Below are 26,957 nucleotides of genomic sequence, written 5' to 3'. Positions count from 1 at the left end.
TAGAAGTTGGACCATTACTTAGAAATACTGTTCTACACACACAAGTGAGGTAGAGGTGCTGTTATTCTACCTGTTATTCTACCCATTAAGAAGTGCTTTTGGAGGGTAGCATACCTCATGCTGTGCTGTCGATTTAGATGTTGTATTTAAGAGGCAAAAATAGCCAGTTATGGTGGTTACAGGATAGACCCTTTCTGTGATACCAGGAATCTGTTGATTGATAATTAATCTTTGCCCAGCCTGCCTTCACTTACCTGCTGGGTTGTGCCAGAGTGCTGTTCCTCAGGCCATTATGTTTTGTATACCTGCTGGGAAGTCATGGCAAGATTGGAACTGAGAATGGACCCCTCTGCAATTAACACCAGGCAATGCCTCTTCCAGTAAATGAGAATCTTGTACTCAAATGAAGATTGTCATGACTGCTGAAACTTAAGTTGCTGTTACAAAAATTGCCTGTTCTACCCTTGTTTAGAAAGAAATCAGTTTGACAAGAAGGACTTTCCTCTCATGAAGCCATTCTGGCTGTGACCAATGCCTGTGTGGTCCTCCAGGTGTTTTTCAGTAACTCCTAGAATAACCTTTTCCATGATTTTACCAGGCACTGAAGTGACACTGACAGGTTTGGAGTCTCTGTAGTCCTCCTTCCTTGCCCTTCTTGAAAATTGAGACAATGTTTGCCAGCTTCAAGTCAGCCGGGACCTCTCTGCATTCCTATTCCAGATTCTGTCCTTGTGCACAGATACTTCATTATCAGTAATCAGATTGATTTCCAATGACTTTTACGAACTTAGAGGTTCAGCTTTTCTGTCTTTGATAGAAGCTGACTTTTCTTGTTACTCATTTAAAGCTCTGAAGGACAGCTGAGTGTCATTTCATATAGTGTTTCTGTAGTCCCATAAAAGTGATGTTGTGTCTTCTTGGACTACAATGAGGATAGCTGCCATATTACCTGAGCGAATTCCTACCAGCTGAAAAAGGCAGTAATTGATAATTTGCAGCCAATTTCCTGATGCCTTTCAAACCTGCCAGACACTGAGAGTCATCAGTCATACCAACAGTATTTATATAATGATCAGTAGATATAAAATCAGCAAAGCTGGTACTGTCACATCATAAATGCTTTCTCTCAACAAGCTGAATTCCTTACATGGATAGCAGCAGAATGGCACATACCATGCTGGAACACGAGAGCTTCCTTCCTCTTTCTCTGTGGCTGCTTCTCAATAGAGGTCTGTGACAAAGGGCATCTGCATGAGCTATACATGGTAACACCAGAGTTAGTTTAACAAGTAGTTAAGAGTCATAAAGGGATATTGGTGATGTGGTCCTTCCCTGTAGCCAGGATTTCTTCTTTGAAAAACTCTCCTTGAAGCCTGTTTGGAAGGAACTTTTATCAGTGTTGCACAAACTCCAGTGGTTTGATGAGAAAGAAAAAGCTCTCTGTTGCTTAAGGATGAAAATTAGATTAAAATATGTAAATGCTATCAAAAAAGATAAGTTATCTACTTATTCTTGTCCACACTTGTGCAAGAAGCCTTGTCCTATACACAAATAAATGGCAGGCAGGGGTATCCATTCCTTTTAATGTTTATTATTAAAGTGATTTTAACAAAGGTTTTATTACATGCTTAAGTTTTAACTTTGACATAGAAATCAAAGCTATTAATATACAGATGCAAAAGGAAATGTATTTTCTTATAAGGTACATTTACAACAATATTTTCTACTATAAATCTGACAGAATTGTTAAAATATTGGTAAAGCTTAGCACTGTATTTTATTTTCTAAGTATCAAATTTTATACAGTTATTCACTACCCTTGCTCTAAACTATTATTGTACATTTCTTATGGAAATAGCTGTTTGTACACAATTTACATTTGTAATAAAGCTTAGAAGTCCCAGCAGCCTCTACAACAGTTCAGTTTAAAATCTCACTCCTCTACAGTGGTTTATGTGGAGCAAATTGATGCAGAAATCAGTATTGTATCCTGTGTGCTTCCCCCTGAAATCCAGCCTGCCAGAAATTTCTGCTTAAACTGGTGCTGGACATGATCATAATGAACTTCTTTGCACATGAAAGTACCACTGGCCTCAGTGATTTTGTCTAAAAAAGGCTCTGTGATCTGATCCAAGGGAATAAATTCCCTTTTATTTCTGACCTCTATGCTGTTTCTTATCCTAAAAGTAAAAGAAGAACTTTAAAAAGAAGAACTTTAAAATACATCTTCTTCTTATGTTGTGAAAATGAGAAGCACTTTAGAATGACACTTGATAGTCAAGTTTCAAGTAGGGTGTTAAATTGCCCCAGAAAACTCTTCCTGTCATGCCTGCGAGACTGGAGAAATAACAGGATCTGTAATCTGGAAGGATAAATCTGGCAACTGCCTCACATCCACCCCAGTCTCCTAAAGTATCTTTATAATCAACATGTTGAGTCCCTGCTGCTCTCAATGCAAATTAATGGCCTTTCTAAGTTATAAAACATAGAAAACAATATTTACAAAATAATTTTAATTAAAAAAGTAACAAAAACAAACTCTAAAAAAGTTATTTTCACAATAATTAAAATAAAGTTTAATTAATCAAAGCCACTTTTTTCCTAGATATTGAGAAAATTGAACTGCAACTGTTTGTATATCTTTAAAGTTGTTATCTCCACTCTCTGAATGATGGTTTAAATTATTAGATCTAAAGGTACTTCTGTACATTTTACTCTTGTATATTACATATTAATTTTATAGATTAAAAGCTTTATGATGAAAGAATAAATAAATGAAGTAACAAACTGGAATTGTATATATTCAGATCCTTAGATAACAGTTTTTTGACATTGTTTATTCCCACTCTGCTTCTATTCAGCTGTGAGATAAAACACAAGACTTGTCTCTGAATCCAAGTCTCTCACTGAGGAATTCCCTACAGAATAGTACCTTACAGAAATTTCCTTTCTTCCAAAAATTCTTCTGGAAGACAAGAGTATTCCTTTTCCCAAGTGCCTCTCATTCTAGAAAACTGTTTAATTAAGGTCCCAAAGTACTGAGATTCTGTAAGAACTCCTCCAGTTACTCCCATTCCTTTTCAATCAGTGGTTTTAAACCATGAAAAAATGCAACTCCTTGAAGTCATGATACAGATATAAGGAACTGTGTGTGTCACTCATTCCCATCATTAAGAAATCATCCAGACCTCTGAAGTGGCTGAGAAATTTGCCACTGGGTCCAGTTGTTGAAAATTTTACTCCAGCTAAGTTTTTAAGAGCATTCAAAGGTATTTAGATAGTCCAGATATGGGAGCTGTCACAGAGCAGATGAGCTTTGCTGTCAAACACGTGTCAGCAGATCTTGTGTAAGAATCACAGCACTACTTTTGCTCCTGAAGTTCCTAACCTGCTGTCTGCAAGATTAAAACTAGTTTTTTTATAGGTAAGACTGATCTGAAAAATTTGAATGTGTTGGGCAGGCTTATAAAAAGGCACAGGTTGGGGGGTTTGACTGTCCTTTTGGTATGCTGAACACATGTAAAGAATGTTTCTCACTCATATGGCAGCATCCTTGCATTCTGCTCACAGACAGGATTTCAGGTGAGCTGTGCTCTTTAAAACCCACTGACAACTCAGAATGTGGACCCTCTGAAAACTCTCTGACCAATCCTGTATTTATTTAAGCTAATCTAAAACTAAATTAAACTAAACTAAATTAAACTAAACTAAATCTGGCTTACAAGGTAAGCTAGTTTTAAGTAGGTTTACTTACTTTTAAGTAAGCTTACTCTAGAATGAAGCTGCTGTGTAGGAAGGATTAGTCTAAATCTGAAGTAGTCATAACTTTATTCTATGGGGGAGGCACAATGAGGAAATAAATTTCTTTTGAGAAGTTGGTCTTTAGGTAAAAATCTAATGTATGATGGAAGAAGGAAGACGGGGCAAGAAAATGGGCTGGAAGCAAGACTTTAAAATCCAGTTTCAGGAGCTAAATCTCCAGGCAGAGTAAGCCTTGTAATTGAAGGCAAGATACAGTGTGGCAGAAGAGGTGGCAATCCACTGAACACGGAGTCCTGCTGCTCCCTGTACTCAAATGACACACAGAGGCACTTTTGTTTCCTCAGCACTTTCAAGACACAACTCAGGGCTTGATGAGCAGCTTGTTATTGCTGCAGTGTCCTGGACTGCAGCAGGTGTGCAGACAGTGGTTTGGTGGCCTGTGAGAATGTTTAGGGATGATTCGCCACCACCTCATTAAAAATAAGTGCAGTATTTAAATCAGAAAGAGAGGCTTAAAACGGTAAGTGCTGCAGTTGCAGCTTTTAAGCACACAGGCATTTGCAAATTGAAAATAAAGAGCTCTGTTTATGCCACAGAATTGGTAAATCATAAATGGGCACTTCTTCAGTCTATCTGTAACTAAGACATTGTCGCACTACATTCGGAACTGTGAGTTACGACACAGACTCTCTTAGCTGGGTTGCCCAAGAGAGCAAGTTTTATTATTTCAGATCTTCTTTTATAGACAGATCCGAGAACGTTTGAGAGGTGAAACTCTCATTGATCATTAAACCAACACATCACCATCACTGGTCAATTGGGTACTACACCCCTTGACTGTTTCTTGCAAGTAAATAACAAGGATCTAAACAGCACCTGCAAAAGTTGTTGTCTTCTCCAAGGACTGTTTGGATTCCTCCTTATGATTTCTCAGGCCAGAGTGAGAACCTTGTGTGACTTAGTTTCACAAAGGCTCTGTGCTCCCTGCCTGCTTTCTTGCATTCAGCATCCATAACACATAAATGTGTTGTTGCACCTGTGCTGTTGACAATGCGTAATTCTGTAAGAACAGATACAGGGCTTTATTTATTGATATGTTCAGATGCAGTATTTCAGATTCAGGGTAAAAGCTAACATGTTATATTCTGCCATTTTCATGAAGCTGGTTTGCTTAAAGGCAGCTGTATTTCTCCTTGTATGGTTTCTGATTCCCAAATGTGTGTAGGTGTTCTGTGTAGAAGAAAACATTCTTTGTTGTTGTGCTGTTACTGTGTAGCAGCAACAGGTTCTCTGACTTTGACAATGAAGGCATCCTACACTTACAGATGAAGAGATGAACTCACCTTCTATATGACTGCCTGTTTCTGTAACTGTAAATCTAGTATGAAAGTCAAAGCATTTTTAACTTCTAGAGCAGATAAAAAAATTCTGTGCTGTTCTCTGAATCAACTGAAACCAGTTCAGACTGCCATATATACCACTTGTCATTACTTATTTCATTAGAAATTTGCACATCTGAGAGCATTTCTATGCAGAGTGACAAGCATTCAAGCCTGACTAATTTTTTAAATATGTCAGATATGAGCCCCCTCTATGTCCACAAGCATTTAAGTGTCAGCTTTTGAGGGTCAAATTATTCTCTTTCTTTCAGCACCTTCCTTCAGCAGCACAAAGCCTGTGTTTGCCACTGAAGTCCACAAGTACCTTGTCCTGACCATGGAGTCCCTGCCCTGATCTGGCTCTGGGAAATACCAGCCTCATTCTCAGGTTGACTGTCAGGATGAACTGGACAAAACCCTGTGTTTTTGTAGTGTGGTTTTAAGTCAGGGCAAGTGGTACCAGAGCCAAATGCAATTTCTCTCACACCTGTATTCACCTCTCACAGCTCTACCGAGGTCCCACTACCACTGGGCAGAATTGGGACTTGTCCCTCTTATGAGTTCTCTCTGGCATGGGATTTCCCATGGAGCTAAGAACCCGGAAGATGTTACAGTGCTGCCAGTGGCTTCTGGAGTCTGGCATCAGTGTCATACAATGGTATTACGTCCAAACATGTTGGTTGTTAAGCAAAAACTTTAGCAAGGATTTTACTCAGTGTACAGTACCAGGTTCTGAAGTTTGCTTACTCAAGTTTGAAACACTAAAGATCACTGTAAATAATTTGCCAAGTGAGGAAGTTTTTTTCACCATATTTTTCATATATTTCCTTCATATCTTTCAGTAGAATGGCTGCAATCCTGACTCATTCTAATTGATCTGAATAAAACTCTGAATAACCCATCAGACTTTGAACTACTGTTTGGCTAAAGTAGATTTTTAGTTATATACTCCAGCATAATTGAGTACCTGAAAAGATTTTTGCTTTTTAATTTTTTGTACAAATGACTACTGTTAAAGAAAAAAAATATGAAAATTTGTTCTTTTTAGTGACCCTTGGTGAATAATAAATAAAAGTAGTTTCAACATCCTCAAGAAAAAGTTAGGTTTAACAGCCTTTAACAAAGGACTTTTATGGAGAAGTGACATTTTTTAACAAGGGTTAATGTCTATATTAAAAAGAAAGCTCACCAAAGATTTGAGGTCCATGAGTGGAAAAAAAAGAATTGTTAGACTGTGAGATCAGGTTTTTCAGGCATAGAAAGAAAAAAGTGATATTCTTCAACAGAAAAGGAAAAAAGGCAAGCAAAATTACAAGATGGTTAAGTAGAAGAACTCAATAGAATACGTAAGGTGTGTTCTCTTAGAAATGGAATATTCAGCCACTTGTATTCAACAGAAACCAATTGTATAAATTTAAGCAGTACTTGCTCAAGGACAAAAAAAGTGTCAGAAGATAATCACAACCACTCCTAATATATGTCTTTGAGATCATCCAAAGATGTGTTAAACTACAAGGGACAGGCCAAAAAAAAAAAAAAAAAAAAAGCAGCAAAGCAAAACTGGGTGTTAGTCTTTTTCTGAAAGGATGCTGCCAGGAGAGTTCAATTCTCCATTTAATAAACTTGTAGAATCAAAAGGAAAAATGATACACAAGAAGAAAGGACTGAAAAGGAAAGAGGCTGAAAAACTAATACAAAAAAAAAGCTTCTCTCTCATTTGATTTAGCTTCTGTGTCAGGAAACAGCAGGAAATCCAAGATTTATGGTCATGGTAAACCCACTGTTGCTCTGTGAGCACGGCCTGAGCACAAGGCTAAAGCTCTCCTGCAGTCCCTGTGCTTGATGGGTACTGTGGCTACAAATTTAGGATAAAGGGGAGAGCCATGTTCCAGCAAACACAGAACCTGCCCTCCAACTCTTCTGCAAAACCGTGTCCTGTTCACCCCTGAGCCCCTGACAATCTGGGGCTTGGACACAGTTGCATTCCCAGTGTTTTAAAGACAGCAGGTCCAGCAACAGCTCCTCCTTGCTGAGCCCCTCCCACGTGTCCTGAGGGTGACTCTTGGTCTGCATGTGGGGGGTTCCCAAGGAAGAGGCAACAGCTGACCCTTTATTGGGCAGCAGTTACATCTCCACTGATGCTATTTTTCCTGGAATAATACATATTGAAAGAGATTGTCCCAGAGTAAACCATTATCCTGTATTATAAAACCTCTAAAGGCTTTAGCTGGGTGTTAATAGAAGTGACAAGCACTTGGAGAAGTCATTTAATTGTCTACACAAAGTTACATATAGATATGAGTAAATAGGATGTGTGGGAGTAAAGATTTAAGCATGAATATTTACAGTAACTAGAGATAACATTACTAATGTACCCACAAATAGAAGTATATATTTATATATTGTACTTAATTAGATGCTCTCTTAATGGAAAGAAAACCAAGACTACTAGTGTTGTTGTTCATTTCTCACATATCCTATTGTAAATGTTTTCAAAGGGACCAACTGAAGCAAGGAAATCCAGAGCTAAATCTGTTTCAATTAAGTAATTGAGAGTGGCAAACCTCTGAAGAAGTTTAGAAGAGAACAGATAAAAACATTAGGACATTAGGGTATGGAACTCAATCTCATGTAATTCATAAAACAAAATTATATTTTTTTTTTATTATTTCTACTTGGACAGAGGTTCCATTAAGCCACAAATGAGAAATAATAAAATTTTGATTGTTTTTTTTGTCTAAAGATTCAAATATAAACTTCAAGTGCAATTCAAAATCCAAGTATTATTTATACTACATACTTCTTTCCATAAGAGAACTTATCTGCAGGTAGTTTAATCATATTTGAATAGGTTTCTCCTTTCTTTGACAAAAGATATTGTTGATGAAAAATAAAAAGCTAGAAAGAATATTTTTACATAGTGAGATTTCAGATGGAAAGTGAGGATACACTAGTGCAGACACAAATTTGGATCTACAACTAGAGGTACTCAGGCATGTATAATTTTTTTTTTTGGCAAGAATCCCATTCAGAACACTGACTTTTAACAATTATAAAACATTACAGGTGTTCTTCAATAACTATTGAGAACAAAGACTGCAGAAAAGAGCTTTCAAATTAACAAATATTTCTACTATGGAGGAAAGACAATATTTGACAGGAATTCAAAGTAACCAAAAATTGAATACCACTGGACTACTTGTATGGTCGTAGAAACCTGGAAACTTTCGATCGCAGTAGCTTTATAAATGATCTTGGAAACATTTCTTTTGACTCTTGTGCTGTGTACTTGAAATAGTTTTGAGGGTGTGCCAATACATCAAAGAGAGCTTTAATCAGTTTCTTGTCCTATGGAAGACAACATAGGTATGTTAGATAAAAGCAAGATTTGGATTTAGTGTCTACACAGGTTTCAAAATTGAAGAACACTCAGGTCTATTTTGCAGACCTTGAGTCTGGGTAAAGCAGTGTAAAGAAATGCTCTATGTTGCTGTGGAGTTTTAGAGGGATGAGTGTACCTGCTGTGCTGGATGCTTCTTGAAGTGCTCCTGGCAGGTCCTGCCCTGGGAGGGCAGCACCGAATTAACCACAAACTGCAGGTATCAGGCATTAAAACTGAAAGCTGTCTCTGACTGTCTTTCCCACCTGTTCCATACTGCTGTCCAGGCCTTCCCTCCACGGATGGGAGACAAGGCTGGTCCTCAGTGATGCTGAGCTTTCTAAGGACTTTCTTGTGTACCTTGGGAAAGCTTTGATTCAGAGCCTCAGCTGAGCCTGTGCCTGGCACTGTGCACTGCAGCTGGGACCTGAGCAACCCAAAAGCTGGAGGGAGAGAACAGTGCTGGGCAGGATGGCGAAGGGAGCCAGCTCTTCCTCAGCTCCTGTCCTTCCAAGCCTGACATTTACATGGCTCAATTCTGCCGTCTGACCAACCTTTTTTTTTCAGTTTTAATTAGTTAGTTGTTACAGGTGTTTCTTGTATCTTTGGAAAACCATTTCTTACTGAGGCAAAATAGTGATTTAGGTAAATACATTTTTTAATGCATAGAAAACTTAATGAGTCATATAAGCATTTAAATGACAGAGTGAGGCTGAAGAAGGCTCTTCAAACAATAGGCCCTTCATTCTTGGCTGACTGATTTTTTGAATATACAGTCTTATTAATCATATTAGCATATATTTCACTGAGTTCCTGCTTCTACAAAGGACGCAAGGATGTGCTGAGCCTAGCTCAGTTACTTGATTTTGGGCTGCTTCAAATAGCAGCATAAATCTCAGAAGACAGAGAACTGAATTTGGGGTCACCTATGAGCTTTAAATATAATGACTCTATTAAGGTATCAAGAACTATTTTAGGAAAATGCTTAGGAATTCTTGGTTGGCCTCAAAGAAAGAAGAAACTTCTTACCTTTAGAATTTCTTGATGGTTTTCTGATGCATATAATCGGCCGTCTCGAACAATGTCTTCTATTAGTTGTTGGTAATCCTCTGAAAAATAAAGATCAGTTGAGTGACTGACATCCTTTGGGAGGGCAATAGTCAGACATTAGCTAGACCTCCTCTTGAAGACAGAACTGAGAAATTTTTGTATCCAGTTAATTATTCTGTGTCTCTCAGGCTGTATTCCAATTTAATCACCTTAAAATTCTCTATTTTTTATAACAGTGGTTTTGAATTATCCCTATAAATATTCAAAAAACATCCTCAAAAAACTACTTCCCCCAGATAAGAACGCTGTATTATCTCCACTCTAGAGATGAAGAAACAGGGCTACAAATAAATGTTCAAACATTATATAGACGTATGTTATTTCAAAGTCTTTGCAACTAAAATTAAATGAGGCACATAAGTTTTTCCTTGTTCTTCTGTCCCTGCAAACAGTGTGAGATTCTAAAGAAAATTTTCTGTAATTCAGATATAACACAGAGATGTAAACCAATTCCATTCTCACCATCGTAAGTCACATAGGGGACCTGAAATCCTTTGCCACTGTTTCCTTCATTTGACTTGAACTGAATCCAGAGTTTTCTCGATCTTGAGGTAAATGCAATAGGTCTCTCATATGCCTGACATGTTTCATATGTAGTAATTGAAGTAGGAGAAGCTAGAAATAAAGTTAAACAATTTTCTTTATAAAATAAGTTTTGCACCCTTCCTCATCTAGGGGTCAGAGATGCCAAATTGAGAAGACACTTCCCAGCTGACAGCAGAAGCTTTTTATAGAATGGATTTATTTGCCTACAAAGAGAAGTAGGTTTTTCCACAAAGGTAATGGGAATCCCTCAGCAAGAAGCTTAAGCAGATGGCAAGGTATAATTTTTGATGTTTATAAAACTACTATCAATATTATTTTTTTTTATTTTTACTACTCTAACATTGTATCCCAGAGTATGCATTTGCTTGTCCCAGATAGGTAAGAAGAAGTGAGCTGCATGCCAGGCAGACATGGTAGCCAGTCCCTCACATGGCCAGTTTGGGGAGTTCATCTGATAGCAATAAACCACTTATAAATAGAAACACAATAAAACCAGAATTTAATGTTGGTATGGTAATTCTGAATAAAAGACTGTCACACCCTGCAGAGTCAGTGACCCATAGAACAGTTAACCTGGATGTGAGAAGGTGGCTGGTGACAGCCAGCACAGCTTCACTAAGGGTAAATCATGCCTGAAAAAAAACTTTACCCTGATGTGATTGGCTTTGGTCACTGTTGGAACCACAGTTTGGGGTCAGAAGGACAACTGATGTGTTTTGTTGTATTAAGTGTTTTGCTTTTAAAAATGCTCATCTGCACAGGTATAACTTTCTTCCATCTATAGTGACCAGGTGTCTTCCTTCTGATATACAGGGATGTCTATACAGGCCCTCAGGGATAAAAAGTTGTGAAAATTGTTTTAGCAAATAAAAGACACAATTTTTGTGAGTAAATACACTGTTTTGAACAAAAACTCCATAGGAACAATTGCCTTTCAGGTTTGGTGTTTCTTGATTTAGCAACAAATCACCAGAATGATGCCCACATCCTCAATGCAAAAGAGGAGTGCATTTCATTGGGATCTTAATTTCAGAAGTTGTTGAATTAAATTCATAATCAAAGACACAATGCACCCCCTCCATTCCACAGAAAAGCAGGATAACTTTGGATTTCTTGAGGGTTCCAGTTGTACCAGCACACTGGCCAGATTTAGCAGTAACTGCAGCATATATATGTTTACAAAGGGTGAGAACACAGTTTGTAGAGATTACAGAGATAGTTCCCCAAATAGAATTTATCATTGTTTACTTCTAAATGGCAATGATTTATTCTATGTGGTAACTTGGTGAGACAGAAGCCCATTACTGCTTTGTGATTCAGACAATAAATTTGAATAATTAATATCACACTGCTAACAGTTATTGGTAGTGTTCTAACTTGCTGAGCCACTTCATTCAGGAAAAGTTTTAGAAACAGTGGCTACACTGAAGACATCCCTTCAATATGAACTATTCACCCCATCAGTTTGCAGGAAATATAACCCATGTCTGGCAACTTACCACTTTTTCTCATTACTAAAACATCACCACATTCATCTTCAATTGGGAGAAATATCTCAGGTACTACAATGAGTATTCTTCTCTTTGGGGGTGGATTTATATTCCAAATGCATTCCACATTAGCTGGGTAGTCTCCTGGATAATTGGGTGATTCAATGTAGCCAGTGTAGTCCCCCAGTTCTCCTCCACAGTGCTGGTCTGGGGAGAAACATAAATTAGCATTTGTGTTACTTGATAAATTGATCTGAGGTGTTTTTCTAGATATGTCATGAACTGTTGGAGTCTGGGATACAGAGGATAAAAAGGATTTTTTAGAGAAAAGTTACAACGAACAAGTCTAAACGCCTCCTTGTGGCTTTAGAAATGCACACATTCTCCAGCTTTAAAGGAATTCTTGATCAACAAGGTTGCTGCAGCTGATTGCAAAACCTTAATCTCTCCGGTGCATGTACTGACTAAATGCTTCATCCAGGCTGCTTTAACTTTGCTTGAGAAACACAGGTAAATAAACATGATCCAATTGTGGTTGCCTTGGATACTGTGCTGACATACAGAAGATATTCTGCTTTAATTTACTTGGATTTTAACTGCCTTTAGCTGAATGAGAGTGCTGGTCCAAGTAGCCAGCCTTACTTGATTACACATTTGCCTTGCTTCATCTTAGATTAAACCAGTTAGTAAAGGATCTCCATTGATGGATCAGTTTTTCTTTCAGAGTTTTCAAAAATCCTACTGAATTTGGCACAAGTTACTTAAAACTTGACCTCCCCAGTCCCACTCATCCACGTAACATTAGATACATGTTAAAATATTTTGCTTAATCCAACTCCCAAATATTATGCAAGGTCAGAAACTGGCTTGAAAACTGAGAGGATCTAAGATAGCAGAGTAACAAGGATGGTTTTATTTTACAGGAAAGTCATCAAACTTCTTCAAATTCCATACAAATATATCATTTACTCAAATGACATTATAAATTATGAAGGGCTTATAAGACATATGGCACACCATCAGACTAAAAATTTACAGGAGATCTGCAGATGAATAGTTAGATGACACTGCTTTATTATAGAAACATTATCTTAAATTAGCATGGTAGAGATGAAAAAAAAAAATGCTTGCCTAAAATAATCAGTCATTCACAAAGGATCAAATAAAACTGTACTGAAATCCTTTGGGATATTTAAAATGGTAGGATAGGAGGCTGAGTAGTGCAAAAAAGCCTCCAAGAAGATTTCACTATCATAAGCGATTACCTGGCAATTGCAGCATGCATGACCATAACTTCTAATATTTTACAATTATTCTACGTGGCATTTACTCTGATAGAAGATATTTTGCTCTACAGAAACACAGAGAAATATGCATCACTGTTATACAACTTACAGGATCTGGGAAACGAAAGGCTTTGTAGTTTTAACTTGTAGCTGGCACTCTGAAATCCCCAACTTTTCTTCCTCATTGTCTTCCCAACTTTTACAACTCCCTCTGGCAGGAGATATTTGCTAACTAGGAAATACAAAACTGAAGTCCAGCCTGACAGATGGAACCTTCAAGCTGCAGTTCATATCCAAAGACACACTCTGTGTCAGTGATATAAATGTGACTTACTTTTGCAATGACTGACATTGGTGGAGCCATCAAAATCTGTACTGGTGTTGCCAGGGCAGGCGATGCAGTAGTTCTGACCAAATTCAGACTGATATGTTCCCACAGGGCACCGGATACATCTGTGTGTTGTGGAGTTGTAGTAGTGTCCAGGAGAACAGTGAACTGCAAGGTATGAGGTGTATTATTTTCAAAAAGTAGCAACCTCCAACACAGAGAACTTTCCTCTGCCTTGGACATACCTGGTCTGCAACATACTTATTAGGCCATAAAGGGCAGAAAAGACACCAGGTCCCTATATTTCCCAGTATAAAGGATCTTCCAACTAAAACCCCATGACTAAAGCTAAACCCTTATGAACTAGAAATGCATGATATGTATCTCACTGTATTTAATATATTTGTAATAAATGGAAGAGGATGTAAATCCACCTCCACAAGAAAAATTACTTTCATGGTAGCGGGATTCCATTAGTGTCTGTTTGCCAGGGCCAGCATGTCATTCCAGTAACTAAACCAAAATGTATTCCTTCTTCAGCATTGGCACTGGAAGTTGACATTATAAAATATAGAATGTGTTGCACGCTTACATTTTCTGCCTAGTCCATGAGTAATCAATCATTAACTTAGTATAATTTTTGTAGTGTTTAGTTTTTTTGATATAGTAAATAAAAATATACAGGACACAAAAGCTAAAGCGTTGTCTAATCCAAGCTTGTGTTATTTATTGCCACACAGTGGGGCTGATTTCCTTACCAGTAGCAGTGCTGACCCCATACCTGCCTGTGGTAAATTCCAAAGAAAACCGTAAATCCTGTTCAGTCTGCACAACCTCGGAAGATCATTCCCAGCTTACAGATTTCATTTAATCACATGCCCATGCAGCAACAATGTTTGTTTTGGAGCCTTCAAATGCCCCTTGGCACTGATGATAATAAACCAAAGGCCAGGAAGTAGGAAGATGTATTGTGGAAGAATTTTGAATTCACCTTTGGTTTCACAGTCTTGAAAGGAAACAGCACCTTCATATTTGGTCACAAGCCCACCACCACAGGGGAAGCAGAGGGTCCTTCCTGGTTCAGGTTGATATGTACCAAGAGGACAGACTGTACAAGGTTTAAAACCATCTGAAGAGTAGTGCCCAGGAGAACACTGCCCTAGAAATTGAAAATGATCATCTGTATTAGTGTGTTGACTTTTCTGGATGAAGTATAAAACCTACTAGTAGTTAGCAAGGTTTTCTTTCACTTAAACTGTGACATTAAGACAGCTTCAGATCAAGTTCTAAATTTACCTGCAAATTTTGTCTTGTTCCTGTATCTTCTTCCTAAAACCACCACCAGTAAACAGAACCAGTTTCATAATACGCTTTTTTGGCAACTATACTTCTGTTTGGATTATTTTTTTATTTTTTATTTTTTTTAGAAAGGGGTCTATTAAGATTTCATTAGAATACTTTGTACTTTCACCAAGTCTTTCATCTCAGTATTTCAAAGCACTTCATAGGAAGAACTGGAACTGCACCATGCCTATGAAGAAAGTTTTTGTATCTCCATTTTAGAGATGTGGACAGTGGATTATGGGGTTTACGAGATGGGATGGTACCAGTCCAGCACCTTGTCTATGAGAATGCCTAATACCAGGAGCTTTTAACGTAGTTGTGAAAGCTGGTGCTTGTCAGGTGCTTCTCTGCCAGGAAACAGCAATTTGTGTAAAGCAAATTGCTTTGTGAATGAATCTACTGACAGAAGTTTCCAAACTTGCTCTCCAGGCAGTTTCTGATAGGCATTTGTTTGGCTTGGTTCTTGTTTGCTTGAGTACTTTGTGAACGTGAGAACCAGGATGTCAGGTTTTTCAAGATTACAGCATGAATGTGTGCCTTCACACCACTCCAGACAGGGACACCAGTGTTGTGAGATGCTACATATTCCTTGAGGTTGCCTAATCCCACTACTTTGTAATTTAGCTTCCCTGAGAACTGAGCAGCAGACAGAAACAACTGGCTTGAAAAAAAGAAAGCTTTGAGAACTCTAGGTATTGTTGCAGTCTCATAAGAACCTTGATACCTGCTGGGAAATGTTTGGGGCATTCAGTATCTTGGGCGCTAGGCATGAGCAAGGAACTTTGCTACTTAGGATGAGCTTGTGGCACTGAGAAAGCAAAGTTCAAATTCTGTCCCCACAAAAACCAAACTCCTACGGCCACTTGTGAAGTCAGGATCTCCAGGATTTAGTTGTGCTCCAATCCCATCTGGCTGGAATATGACTTTACAAACTGGCCGTTGTGACACAGATCTCAGAGAAATATTATGATATTACTAATCTGTGGACAATTTTGCCCTTGTTTTTAGGAGCAAAATGGATCTACCTGGCCTGGTCCAATTGGTTACTGGAACCCAGAATGCAACATGTTTCCTGGTAGGATTTGTGACCCTTGTAGGGGACCCATGCTAGAGCAGGCTGTGCCTGAAGGACTGACCCTTTGGAAAAGTGACTCATATTGGAGAACTCTTGCCCCATGAGATGGAGTCACATTGGAGAAGTTAATTAAGTCTCCCATGGGAGGGACCCCATGCTGGAGCAGCAGCAGAAACAACATCAGTGTCATGAACTGACCATAACCTCCATTCCCATTTCCCGCACTGCTCGTTGGGAGGTGGTAGAGCTGGGAAGAAGGGAGGGGTGTGGAAGGGGTGTTTTTAGGAGATATTTTATTTCTCCTTATCCTGCTCTGGTTTTGATTAGTAATGAATTCACTGAATTTTCCCAATTTGAGTCTGTTTGATATTTGGTGAGTAGTCTCTCCCTGCCCTTAAGTTATGAACATTTGTTACCCTGTCTCCCTCCTCTCCCCCTGAGGAAGACAATGAGATCAGCTTTGGTGGGCGCCTGGTGTCCAGGCAGGGGCAGTCCACTGCAGCATGGAATTCATTGGCAGCTACAGGTGATTTCTGCACAACAGGCACTTAAAATCTCTGACATACTTGTGGAACATACATTCCTTACATTTGGAAGTGAGGATTTCAGTAAAAGTCTATTGGTTACTGCACAGGCATTTCTGCTCTGGAAGATACTATGCAAAAATACTATTGATTACTGGCAGTGAGTACAGACAGTACAGACTTTCTAACAAAGTATCATTATAAAAAATACACTGTTTCATCATATGTGCTGACACAAATTTTGATAAAATCTTTGACAGGGAAATTTATGAAGTCCAAAGCATATTCTCTCTTGCTACTTCCAGAGGAAAAGGGGAGAGCTAAGCAGAAAAAGACTGTTTTGATCTGACAATTAATATTGTGAAATAAATATATTCTTCAGAAATAATCAAAAGGGTTTTTTTTTGTTCTTGTACAGAACAATAATTCCAATGTAAGCCTTGAAACTTTCCTCTAGTTGTTACGCTGCTTTTGTGTTGACTATGCTATAGTCAATCTTTATAAACTCAAACTGTATGTTGATAAGCTTTCTTGTGTTATGGATAAATACAAATCAGTATAGTAAAGATGCACAGGTGTTTCAAATTTTTTGTCTGATAGCTCCTTCATACAGCAAATCAGCAAAATCTATCATATGTTTGGACTGGAGACACTGCAGTTATTTTTTGTTCAGTAGATGGAAAAAAGTAGCAGTTTCTCAAGTGACATTTGACATGTGTTCTCTTTAGACATCCTTGAAGAACACATTAATGCAAATTACATGGATGAGTTTTCAAGTTTGAAATTTTGTAGCAGATAGGACAGATTTATTTCAAAGTCAGATACTGTATCTGCTATAAACTAGATTTTGATAGTCTGTAATGAAATGAGGTAAAGAAAATAATTAACAGTTGTATCATAAAAAGTTAGACTGACCAAGTTACAGTAGAAGCAGCAGGTATTATCATCATTGTAACTTAGTTTATAAATCATGAAGTTGAATCAGAGATGCTACATCACTGGCCAAAAGTTACAGTGCATTCAAGCAGTGCTGAAAATTGCAGTCATTAGTTCTGAGTGTGGGTTACAGATCCCTGCAGCCTAACTGTCTCAAATTTGTAATTGCTGCTAATTAGAGCAGGTAAGCTGCATCTCATGCAAAACAATAAATGAGCAAGTTCATTATTAGACTCACCAATACCAGTCCAATGTAATCCATCCCTTTGGCTCACAATGTACAGGTGAGTCCTTACAAGTCAAGGTACTTCCATACCTGACCTGAAGCACAAAGTATTTTGCTTGGCTTGCTTATCTCCATACCATAACTCACATTACTGTAGCAGATCCCACTGTTTTGTCAGCAATGTGAGTAGGTAGTCCAAGCCAAACCATCCGTTGCTTGTAAGTGCACAGAGATTTCTTCTGTTACCTTTACAAGACAGAACTGTGGCAGGCTCTTTCCTCTTTCAGCCTCCTTGCCTCACAGGCTGTGTGTGGCAACACCTAAAGCTTTTATATTCAAGTTCAACTTGCCTCCACATTCTGACACGTTCCGGGCACCCGCTACTCCCTGGCCATCGTTACTGGGGCAAGGCTCACAGGTGAGCTGGCCTTCGGTGTCCTGGTATGTTCCTGGCGAGCATGGAATGCACTGATTGTGTTGTCCACTATAAAAGGTGCCTGTGCTGCAGGTAACTGAGGAAACAAAAGGGGAGCCTACGTAAGGATCTTCACTTTGATCACATTATTTGCTGTAATATCAAATGTTTAGAGAAGGTCTTTGGCCCCAGGTTTATGATGGCACATGTTTTGCATATGTTAGTCCAGGATCCTTCCCTGATGTAAACAGACCCATCTCCACTGTGGTTTAGGTCAATTTATATCAGGGTGAGGTCCTGCTTCTACTGTTTAAACTATTAACTGGCTTTGTAATGCACTCAGGTGTGTATCACACATGTGTTGTTAATAAAGCTGGGTACAGTCTTAAAACAGTATCTTGCAGTTTATTAAAGCAGTGCTGCAGAGAGTGTGGGAAGCATGAGCTTTTAGTTTATACCAGGTGCAGTTACAAGTTGGTTTTATGGCCGATGACTACAAAAAGTCAACTGAGATCAGTTCTAGAGATTTCTCCATGGGCAATGTGTCCCCAGTAATAATTTCTGTCTCTTGCCACTCAAATACCCCAACTGTACAGCATTTTAAATACAGATATGAATACATGTGCTTTTCTCGCTTTAACAGGACATGCCTTACACATTTTTCTCAGCTGGATAGGAGTGGTCAAAATGTCTGAGTTTCTAGATACTGATAGCAACAGCATTGCAAATACAGTTTCTAAATCACTGCTCCTACATGATGACAACTACCTCTGAACCCACTCACTAGAAGCACCTATCAGATGTGACTTTTGGATTGTAAATCACTTGGTATCTCAAAAGCTAGAAAAATAGGTATGCTGATTTTGAAAAGATGTCTGTAAGTGATTAGAAAGCTTGCAGTGCTAAGAACTGCCATTAATAAATCTGCACTAGCACTTTAGGAAAGCAGTAAAGCACTAAAAAGTGCTTTTAAAAAGCACAGAAAAGCACTAAAGCCTGATAACATGGGAAAAGGCTTAAATAAATTAGGTATTTTACATAAAATAGATTTCTATAATTCTTTTTTTTAACTGGACCTCTTGAGCATTAATTCATATCCATGGATCATGGATTATTTGATGGTGAGGACAGTGACAGTTGGTGATATAAAAGTAAATATACAGCTACTAGGCAAACATCGTATTACTGCTTTACCAAATTGTAAATGTGTTTTGATAAGATGGGAACTACTGGTAACTAACTGCCAACATTTTCTTGTGGCAGGTTTTGATACCTACCACTTGACAGCATAGGAATGTATCCATATTTATACTTTTGATTTCCTACAACCATCTAATGAATTCCCTTTGGACTCTTATGAACCATCCATAGTCCATGTATATATGCTGAGTAACACTGATTATTAAATTCTAAGTCATTATCTCAGAGATTTCCTCCTTGGTTCACCATGGAAAAGGTAATTTTAGACTGCTTGTTTTGGGGGATGTGACTGAATATTCAAGCTGTTTGGACTTACCACATTTTCCAACCTGCAGTACTTGCCCTGTACTGCATGCTTCATGCCCTTCAGTAGCTTTAGCTGGCTTCTGAGCCACTTCATATTCTGTCCCAGAAAACTGAATGTAAAATTGCTGTTTATTAATAGATTTCCTCAATGTTTTGATTGCAGTTTGCAGCTTCTGTTCCATCCTTTTCCGAACACAGTCAATGTTACAGGTGTCTAAATGGGAAATGATAACAAAACTAGAAGCAATTGAGATTCATGTTTAAAAGAGGTGCTTAACAAAAAGCTTAGCCTGCACTGCACTACGACACCTCTGTCTGTTTCACTGTGTTGCCCATATAAATTGAAGCAGCAGCTCATTGTATTCAAGATCAGGTCTTTCAAAGGGACAGGACAGTATCCTGAGGTCCATGGAACAGTTCCATAGCCTGCAAGTGCACGCTGAGTGCTGCAGAAAGCATCAATCCACGTGTGTTCTCCCTTCAGCTGTGTGTGCAGTCTGCCACCGTTAATGTCCCTGAATTTTCTCTGCCCACGCTTTTCTCAATTGATTAGGAACTCCTGCCACTTCCCTGACCAAAACACCTTTGTGTCAGTGACAGAAAGAAATGTGATTTCAGGCACAACTATTGTTTGAACTACTTGGCTAATGAGGTGCCCCTCAAGGTTAAGAAATCAGCCTTTGAAGACTGGCATCTTTATAGGATTCATTCCACATTTTCTTTGGCTGGAATTTATAACATAATATTCCATCTCATTTATAACTTGAGGTAATTAGTTTTATTCCAAAGTTTGGTAAGAAAACATGAATTTTTCAACTGTGTGATAAAACTGTCTGATTCACAGACTAAATATTAAGCAACTTACATTTTGGAGGATATTTTTATCAACCTTTTTGCAGAACTTCTACCTAATCTTTATGTTCCCTGTACATTGATCAACACTTCTGCTGTTTAAAGAAATCAGACCGGATTAAAGCACATGATTTAACTCAAAACCTTGGAGGAATTTTGATGCAGGTTCAATTTTTGTTCCTTTGGCTTAATTTCATCCTTGGCTCTTGTCAAATATATCTCTGAAATCTTTATTTCTTTAATTAAATCTTTGAGTTTGGAAACCTGTTGAATGAGGCTTGTGCTAAAAGGTGTTTATGGCAGCTTGATGAAATAGCTTCAAGGAGAATTTAACAACACACTGGAGAACTAAATTCTGATTTCTCTTTCACAAACCTGAGACTTCTTCAGACTTCATCTCCACTTCAAACTCTGCAGTGATATGGGACACTTCTTTTGATGGTGACTTGCGGCCTCGTCGTTTTTTCTTGGAGGAATCACACTTGAGATTCACAAACGTCACCTGGCAGTTGTCTGTACAGGGGAACTGACCTCCTTTGCACAAGAGAAGCAACACAGGAAAGAAATCAAGTAGCAAAGTAGCAAGTGACAGGCTAAAAAGTGGTATCTCACTGGGTTATCATGAATGCAGTGACAGCCTTCATAACATTTCCTATGTGCTGTGAGACACCTCCTTCTCTGGGCAGTGTTGGGTTTGCTCATTTTGCTAGTGGATGCAGAAGGCAAAAGCAGTCTGGTGATGCTCAGCTGCACAGTGGGGCCTCCAATGCCTAAAACTGCCTGGCCCTTTTCTGCATAAGGATTAGAAAGCTCTTTACAGAAATGATCTTAAAATCAGCAAATACTATAAACTATATTTGATGGCTAAACAAAGCAAGAGAGCCAGTTACATAAATCTATGAGAATGTCAGGCCTGGGCCTCTAAAAACTATCAGTGGGTATTCTATCTCTTTCAGAAGTGACGATCATCAGATAGCAAAGGCTTAAAAGGCTTTGAATGTGAGATTATGAAAATGTATTGGAAGGTTTTATCTGAGCAGGAATTGTAGTTTGCCACAGATGATGGACCTTCCAGGTCAGGGAAGAGAGAGGAATTTGTAGTACTCAAGGCACCAGAAGGATTTCATTCCAAGGGTGTGGCTGTCTGAGGTAATCTTAGTGTTAGACTCAGAGGTTCAGATGACAGAACAAATGCAAAGCAGAGGAAACAAAGAACAAGGAAATGCATGCAAAATCCACATTCCCACAGTGATTGTATGGACTGAAAAATTCAACTTCTATGACTTTAAAAATAAGTCTGATAATCACACCTTATTCACAGGATAAGCATCTTGATGACTAAGACTTAAGTCAGTACTTGTAAGATTAGAGATAGCATGTGTAGACTGCAGGGTAAAGATGAAATATGAGTCTAAATTTAAAAAATAAAATCTTTGAACCATTTACTTTTTTAAAAAATAGCTATTTTACTCTTCTTTGTTCAGGGATCATACAAGATTTCTCACTCACTAGTGAAAGTGGTGGTAAAACAAATTCACAACAGAGAATGCATCACCAGTAGATGTTTGGTGTAAGCTGCTAAGTTGATTTAAGCAGCAATATAACTTTTTTAATACAACATTTTTGTTATTTATACCTAAATCTTATAAATATTTTTTCCTAACATCATAACTACTCACTCTTTCATAACAAAAGATCTAAGCCTGTGTAACATCAGATTTTCATAATAACCTTCGCTTTTAGGGGTTGTCTTTGGCGCTACAATAGGTTACTAATCCAGTATAAACCAAACAAATAATAGCTTTTGTTTTCATTTAAAAACTCATTTGGGAAACCAAACTAAACCAACCAAACTGACACTGTTTCACATAACTTTGCCTTAGTCATTGCTTTTTGTCAGGGCATTTCTGCCATTATCCAGGCCAGAAGAAGGATCGGCTTAATTCCCAACTCATATATTTTTGAACAAAGATTTTTCAAAGCAACTGGTGAGATTTTCAGCACGCAAGAGCCAAACCCAAGGCAGAGTTCAGCCAGAGTGGGAATCTTGGCCTGAACATAAATTCACACCAAATATGAAAACCACTGATTTTTTTTCCTGTCTGCAGTGTGAAAACAAAGCATGTAAATGAACAAGCAAACAATAAAACTAATTAAAGTGTTGTTTACATGCTGGAAGAAACCACATACCTGAAACAGCCTGCTTCCCAGAATCTTTTGTTTTTTCTTTCCTGCGAGGCCGTAAATGACATTTTGCATCTTTGATTTTAAAACGAACTTTCTGCTTGATTGGCAAGGCTAGGGAATCTGTTGGTGTAAAGTAAAAAAAGCTGCCATTGGGATGGAAATGAAATGAGACATTTTTAAAAATTTTTAAAAACTGACTCAAGTGCTTTCTTGTGACTTAAAAAAAGAGGCAACCCAAGAATTACACTTGTGCAATGGGCCCATTTCCACAAGTTCATTTTTTTAAGTGAGTACCTACTCTTGGGCCCACGCAGATTAATGAATGTGCTCGTACCACGCTTGCTCTGCACATCTCGGATTTTGGGTAAATTTGTCTTTTACTATGAGAAATATTTAATCCTACCTTTTTTTTTTTTTCCTGGACTCTCTGTCTGTGAATTCCCATGTTAGTTGTAGTTCTGCTCCTACTAGTGCCACTAAGACTTATTTAGTGGAGCTATGCTCTTGGCAACTGAAAACCATCCAAAGGAACTCCTTGTATTGCAGTCTGTGGCTTTCAAGCTTTATCCCTCAGCTTTGAACAAAGGCAGGTTTCACATTCATGTTTTATACAGCCATGCCATGAGTAGAAAATTGAGCTGCTGTCTGATTTGACGAAGTCCCTGGATGAAGAGACTGGCCTGTCACCTGCCAGCTGCTGTGGGCTGTGCACTGGCCCTGCTGAAGGTGAAGGATGGTGCCAGGTGACGCCACAGCATGGGTCCCTCTTTCCTTGGTAGGGCTTTGCTGAACCAGGACTTTACAGGTGGCCTGATCCTGTGCCACAAGCAGACACATCTGCTTCCAGGATGTGTCACTCCACAGCACCGTACCACTCCACAACAATGTACCTCCTAGCCTATCCCAAATATATAGGAAATACATGTCTGGAGAACTGGAAAATGGGAGAGAAGTACAGCAGGTATGTGTATGGTGGGCTGACTCCTCCTACTGCTGGATGTTTCAGCTGTTTCTAATTTTGCCAGGCTTCAAGTTTTTGGTTTGGTTTTTTCCATACTGTCAGCTTCCATAAACATTTGAAATCTCTCTGCAAAAACAGTCCAGCCATTTTTGAGAAAAAGATGAATGAAATAAATGCAGTATTTTCTCACAGAAGTCTCATAACCTTTTCATGGGAGGATAACCTTTTATCCTTGCAGTAGGAGAGCCTGTGCTCCTGTGGAAGGGCTTTGCAGGTGAGGGCTAGGACCCCACCTTGTGCTACTGCTGGGTCCCTCTGGCTCAGCCTGAGCCTGGGAAAAAGTCCTGTTTTGATATGCTCACTGTTGCCTTGTTAGACTATGGAAAGCAAACAATTCTAAATATTTGTCCTTATTGAACATAATTCAAACCTGCAGCACCCATCCTCCCACACTGACCCTTCAATACAATGCTGCAGCTCCACATACCCCACCCTCAAGGAGAGGCTGCAGAAAAAGTGTGTGCATAAGGGGACATTGGCTACCTTTGATGCCTAAAGATTTTTGCTTTTTATACATTTTCAATATATTCGTAGCTTTGTAGACTCTTAATACATGGTTATATAGCTGGTATTTTTCCTACCTTTTATCTTAGATTTTAGAATAATAAGCTAACCCTACTAACACATACTTGGAATTCTGTTTAGCCCTATTCTTAAGAAGAAAATTCCTGACAAGGACATCTTATTTTCTACCAGAACTTAAGGGACATAACAAGGGAATAGGGCAAAGAAGCCCCAGGGTGACTGACCCATGGATGGGTTACTGGGGTAACTGATTTCCTATTGGATATCCTAATTAATTAACCTTATAGAATCATAGAAATTTTGTACCACGTGTGCACAGAGCCGTATTTTGCTGACCTGAAAGCTTTCATTGAATAATTGGTTTTGTATCTTATTACTCTATTGGAAGAATTACTTTTTTATCTTACCACTTCAACTCTGTCCCAGGGTTTTTCTTTTTGTTATTAGGCAACACCTTAAACCTTGCCTTACCTAACAAATGGATCTGATGTCCTGCAATTCCCTGAGGTCCATCCCCTCCCTTCCTAGGCCCAGGAAAGAGGGAGCAAGCAGGGCAGCACCCACCTGAGCAGCTGGGCAGGGTGGAGTTGCGCCTGGGCTGTGCCTTGCCGTGTTGCACGGGGATGCCGCAGCTCAGTGTGTAGCTGTTCTCCGAGTCTGGGGGAACAGAACACAGTCAGCACTCAGGCAACAGCCTCACAAAGCACCTGCTCGAGGCTTCAGCTTCTCTATGCTGCTAAACAACGAGACGTTTTAAATGCTGAACTTAGATTTTAAGTGGCTGAAATACTTTGCCAAAAGCTTCAATGCTTCACAGCGTTGACTACAAGGTTTGTTTCTTCCTAGCACTGAAATGATACATTTCATAAGTGATTCAGCACAAGGTTAGCTGTGCACAATTGAAAAATATTTTGTGTTTGTCCATGGCAAAGTCCTTCTCCTTTGATCATCCCTGTAATTTAGAAAACAAACCATGTACTGTCATAATAATTTTAGCTTCAGGCTCCAACAGAATTTATTGGCAGAAACAGAAATGGCGTACTTCAGTGTTTACATATTACAGAGATAAACCTGTGTCCTGGTGCTTACAAATTAGAGAAATGCACAGTTTCAGTAGTCTCTGCTAAACTGAAAATAAAATGTGAATAAAACATTAGCTTGACTGCATATACTGCCAAGACTAAACGTGAAAAGTAGACACCAAAAATAATCATGTGCCAGAACATCTATGAAAAAGAAGCAGCAATCCCGCACTCCTTCCCTGCAAAACTGTGAAGATGAAAACTACAAGTAGCAAATGGCAAGAAAAGAAAAAAGGAGGAAATGGAATGAAATGCCCAATTTTTTATAAATACTACTCAGCTGGATTGAGAGACACATCCACCTTAACCACGATGGTGCAGAAAAAATTTGTTATATGTTGAACTGCTGTGACAAAAGGGAAGGCAAAAATGAACAGTTGATTTCAGTGAATTCCTGTTACTTTTTAATACAAGCTTTTTAGAATTTTCCCACCCTTGCAACTGACATCTCAAATTAAACAATGAAGGACCAATCTTCTCATGCGTAGTTGCTCTTAATTTATAATGAGGTTTTGCTCATTTACTGTTGTCCATAACAAAAAATGAATGCAAGAATCATGAATACATTAACAGAGAAAGTCAGCAAGTCACATCCTAGACATAAGAGGACAAATACTTTGCACAAACCTGGAACAAAAAGAGTATTGGATGGGCATGACAGGAAGCAGCTCTCTATGCCTCCTGTCTTACTGCATACTAGCTGAGCCTTGGGAGCTGGTTTGGTATTTGGGAGACATTTCACCATCTCTGAGGAGAAAAAAAATTAGGAAATGTAAAACAATTGCCCAACACAGAACCTTGTGTGCACACTTGGAAAAAAAGGCAGGAAGTGGCAAAAAACATAATGACAGATACAAGTATTTCTGCAATAAACACATAAGGGAGAGCATCTGGATTGGGATGTTAAGCTTGTACTTGAAAATGAAACTCCTTCCCATTTTTAGACCTAAATTCTAGATCAATCTTTCTCTCCTATCCTCCACTTTGGGATCTTTGTGCTCTATGAGCACAATTGTGTGTGCACATCTTGATCTCAGAAGCAACAGGAAACACGGATCACCTGAGATTCCCTTTCTCTGATTTGGAGGCACAGCTCTCTGATTTAACAGACCAACTACACACTGTGCACAGTGCTCTGCTTACTTAGATGACCACTAAAATAGTATTTTTAAATTCTCTAACTCCCACTGACTTTTTAACTTTAACTCCATGCTCTAGCTTCTGGAGCTAAAAAATTTCAAACAAGGCAGAGGTGAGGCAGGAGACGCTAGGATGGAGATGGAAAGTCCTGCTGGCCCTTTCAGATGCTGCTGAAATGTCCCAAACAATGCTAGAAGGGACCCTGTGACACACACAGAGATCACAGAGCCATCTTTCATCAGTGCCTACAGCATGAGGCACACTGCAGCTCATCTGAAGGAAAAATCCAGACTCTCCTCTTGGCTTATGGCAGGATGAAGTCAGAGCATCCTGCAGGTCTCCCAAGTGAGTCTTCATACTTGGGTAAGGGAGTGCTTGTGTTTCAGCTGAAAACACATGACGTTATTGTTGATTGTTTGGAGCAGTTCTCTGTGCTTCACCCTGAGAAGATGGTATGACACTGATAGTCATAAACCTGCATTTATTTTAATTTGCCATCCTTTTGGGATTGAAATATTACTTAAGCACATCTTTTCCCCCACAAATGACAAGGTTCATTCTTGGCTGTAGCTGGCACATGCCATCACTTTCTACAGGGAGGAAGCCTCACTGCTTCCCTCTTTTTCCCAGAAGGTTCCCCTCTGCAATGACCACTGACCAAGTGCAGCTGGGCACCTCTTCAAGCAGCTTTTCCACACTGCAGCAGCTGAGACTTAAGTCTCAGCCAGATGGCTGTAGGGCAGCTCTTGCTTCAGCCCCATAGAAATGCTGTTTCAGGTACATAATTTTTCTCTGTTTCTTGCTATTTCTTTCCAATCTGCTCACCTTACAAGATAGGTTTGGC

General features: G+C 38.9%; 1 protein-coding gene across 1 annotated transcript in view; it reads right to left on the bottom strand.

Annotated features, from left to right (window-relative positions):
- Positions 1 to 1,726: 1,726 nt before the first annotated feature.
- Positions 1,727 to 26,957, bottom strand: part of SCUBE1 (signal peptide, CUB domain and EGF like domain containing 1) — a 266,991-nt gene continuing 241,760 nt past the window's right edge. Inside the window, exons 13-24 of the mRNA XM_088055086.1 lie at positions 25,601 to 25,720; positions 24,456 to 24,548; positions 22,349 to 22,465; positions 20,534 to 20,692; positions 19,317 to 19,520; positions 17,736 to 17,897; positions 14,272 to 14,439; positions 13,287 to 13,448; positions 11,676 to 11,873; positions 10,093 to 10,245; positions 9,550 to 9,629; positions 1,727 to 8,489 (exon numbers count right to left, since the gene is read on the bottom strand). Coding sequence (XP_087911212.1) covers positions 8,337 to 8,489; positions 9,550 to 9,629; positions 10,093 to 10,245; positions 11,676 to 11,873; positions 13,287 to 13,448; positions 14,272 to 14,439; positions 17,736 to 17,897; positions 19,317 to 19,520; positions 20,534 to 20,692; positions 22,349 to 22,465; positions 24,456 to 24,548; positions 25,601 to 25,720 — 1,769 coding nt within the window. The 3' untranslated portion in view covers positions 1,727 to 8,336. The remainder of the gene's footprint in view (positions 8,490 to 9,549; positions 9,630 to 10,092; positions 10,246 to 11,675; positions 11,874 to 13,286; positions 13,449 to 14,271; positions 14,440 to 17,735; positions 17,898 to 19,316; positions 19,521 to 20,533; positions 20,693 to 22,348; positions 22,466 to 24,455; positions 24,549 to 25,600; positions 25,721 to 26,957) is intronic.

This window comes from Pseudopodoces humilis, chromosome 5 (genome assembly GCF_049639895.1).
Source record: "Pseudopodoces humilis isolate 2021_Gansu_Grassland_sample_001 chromosome 5, ASM4963989v1, whole genome shotgun sequence".
Lineage (NCBI taxonomy): Eukaryota > Metazoa > Chordata > Aves > Passeriformes > Paridae > Pseudopodoces > Pseudopodoces humilis.
Note: the sequence above shows the minus strand (reverse complement) of the source record. Positions and strands in the feature narration are given on the sequence as shown.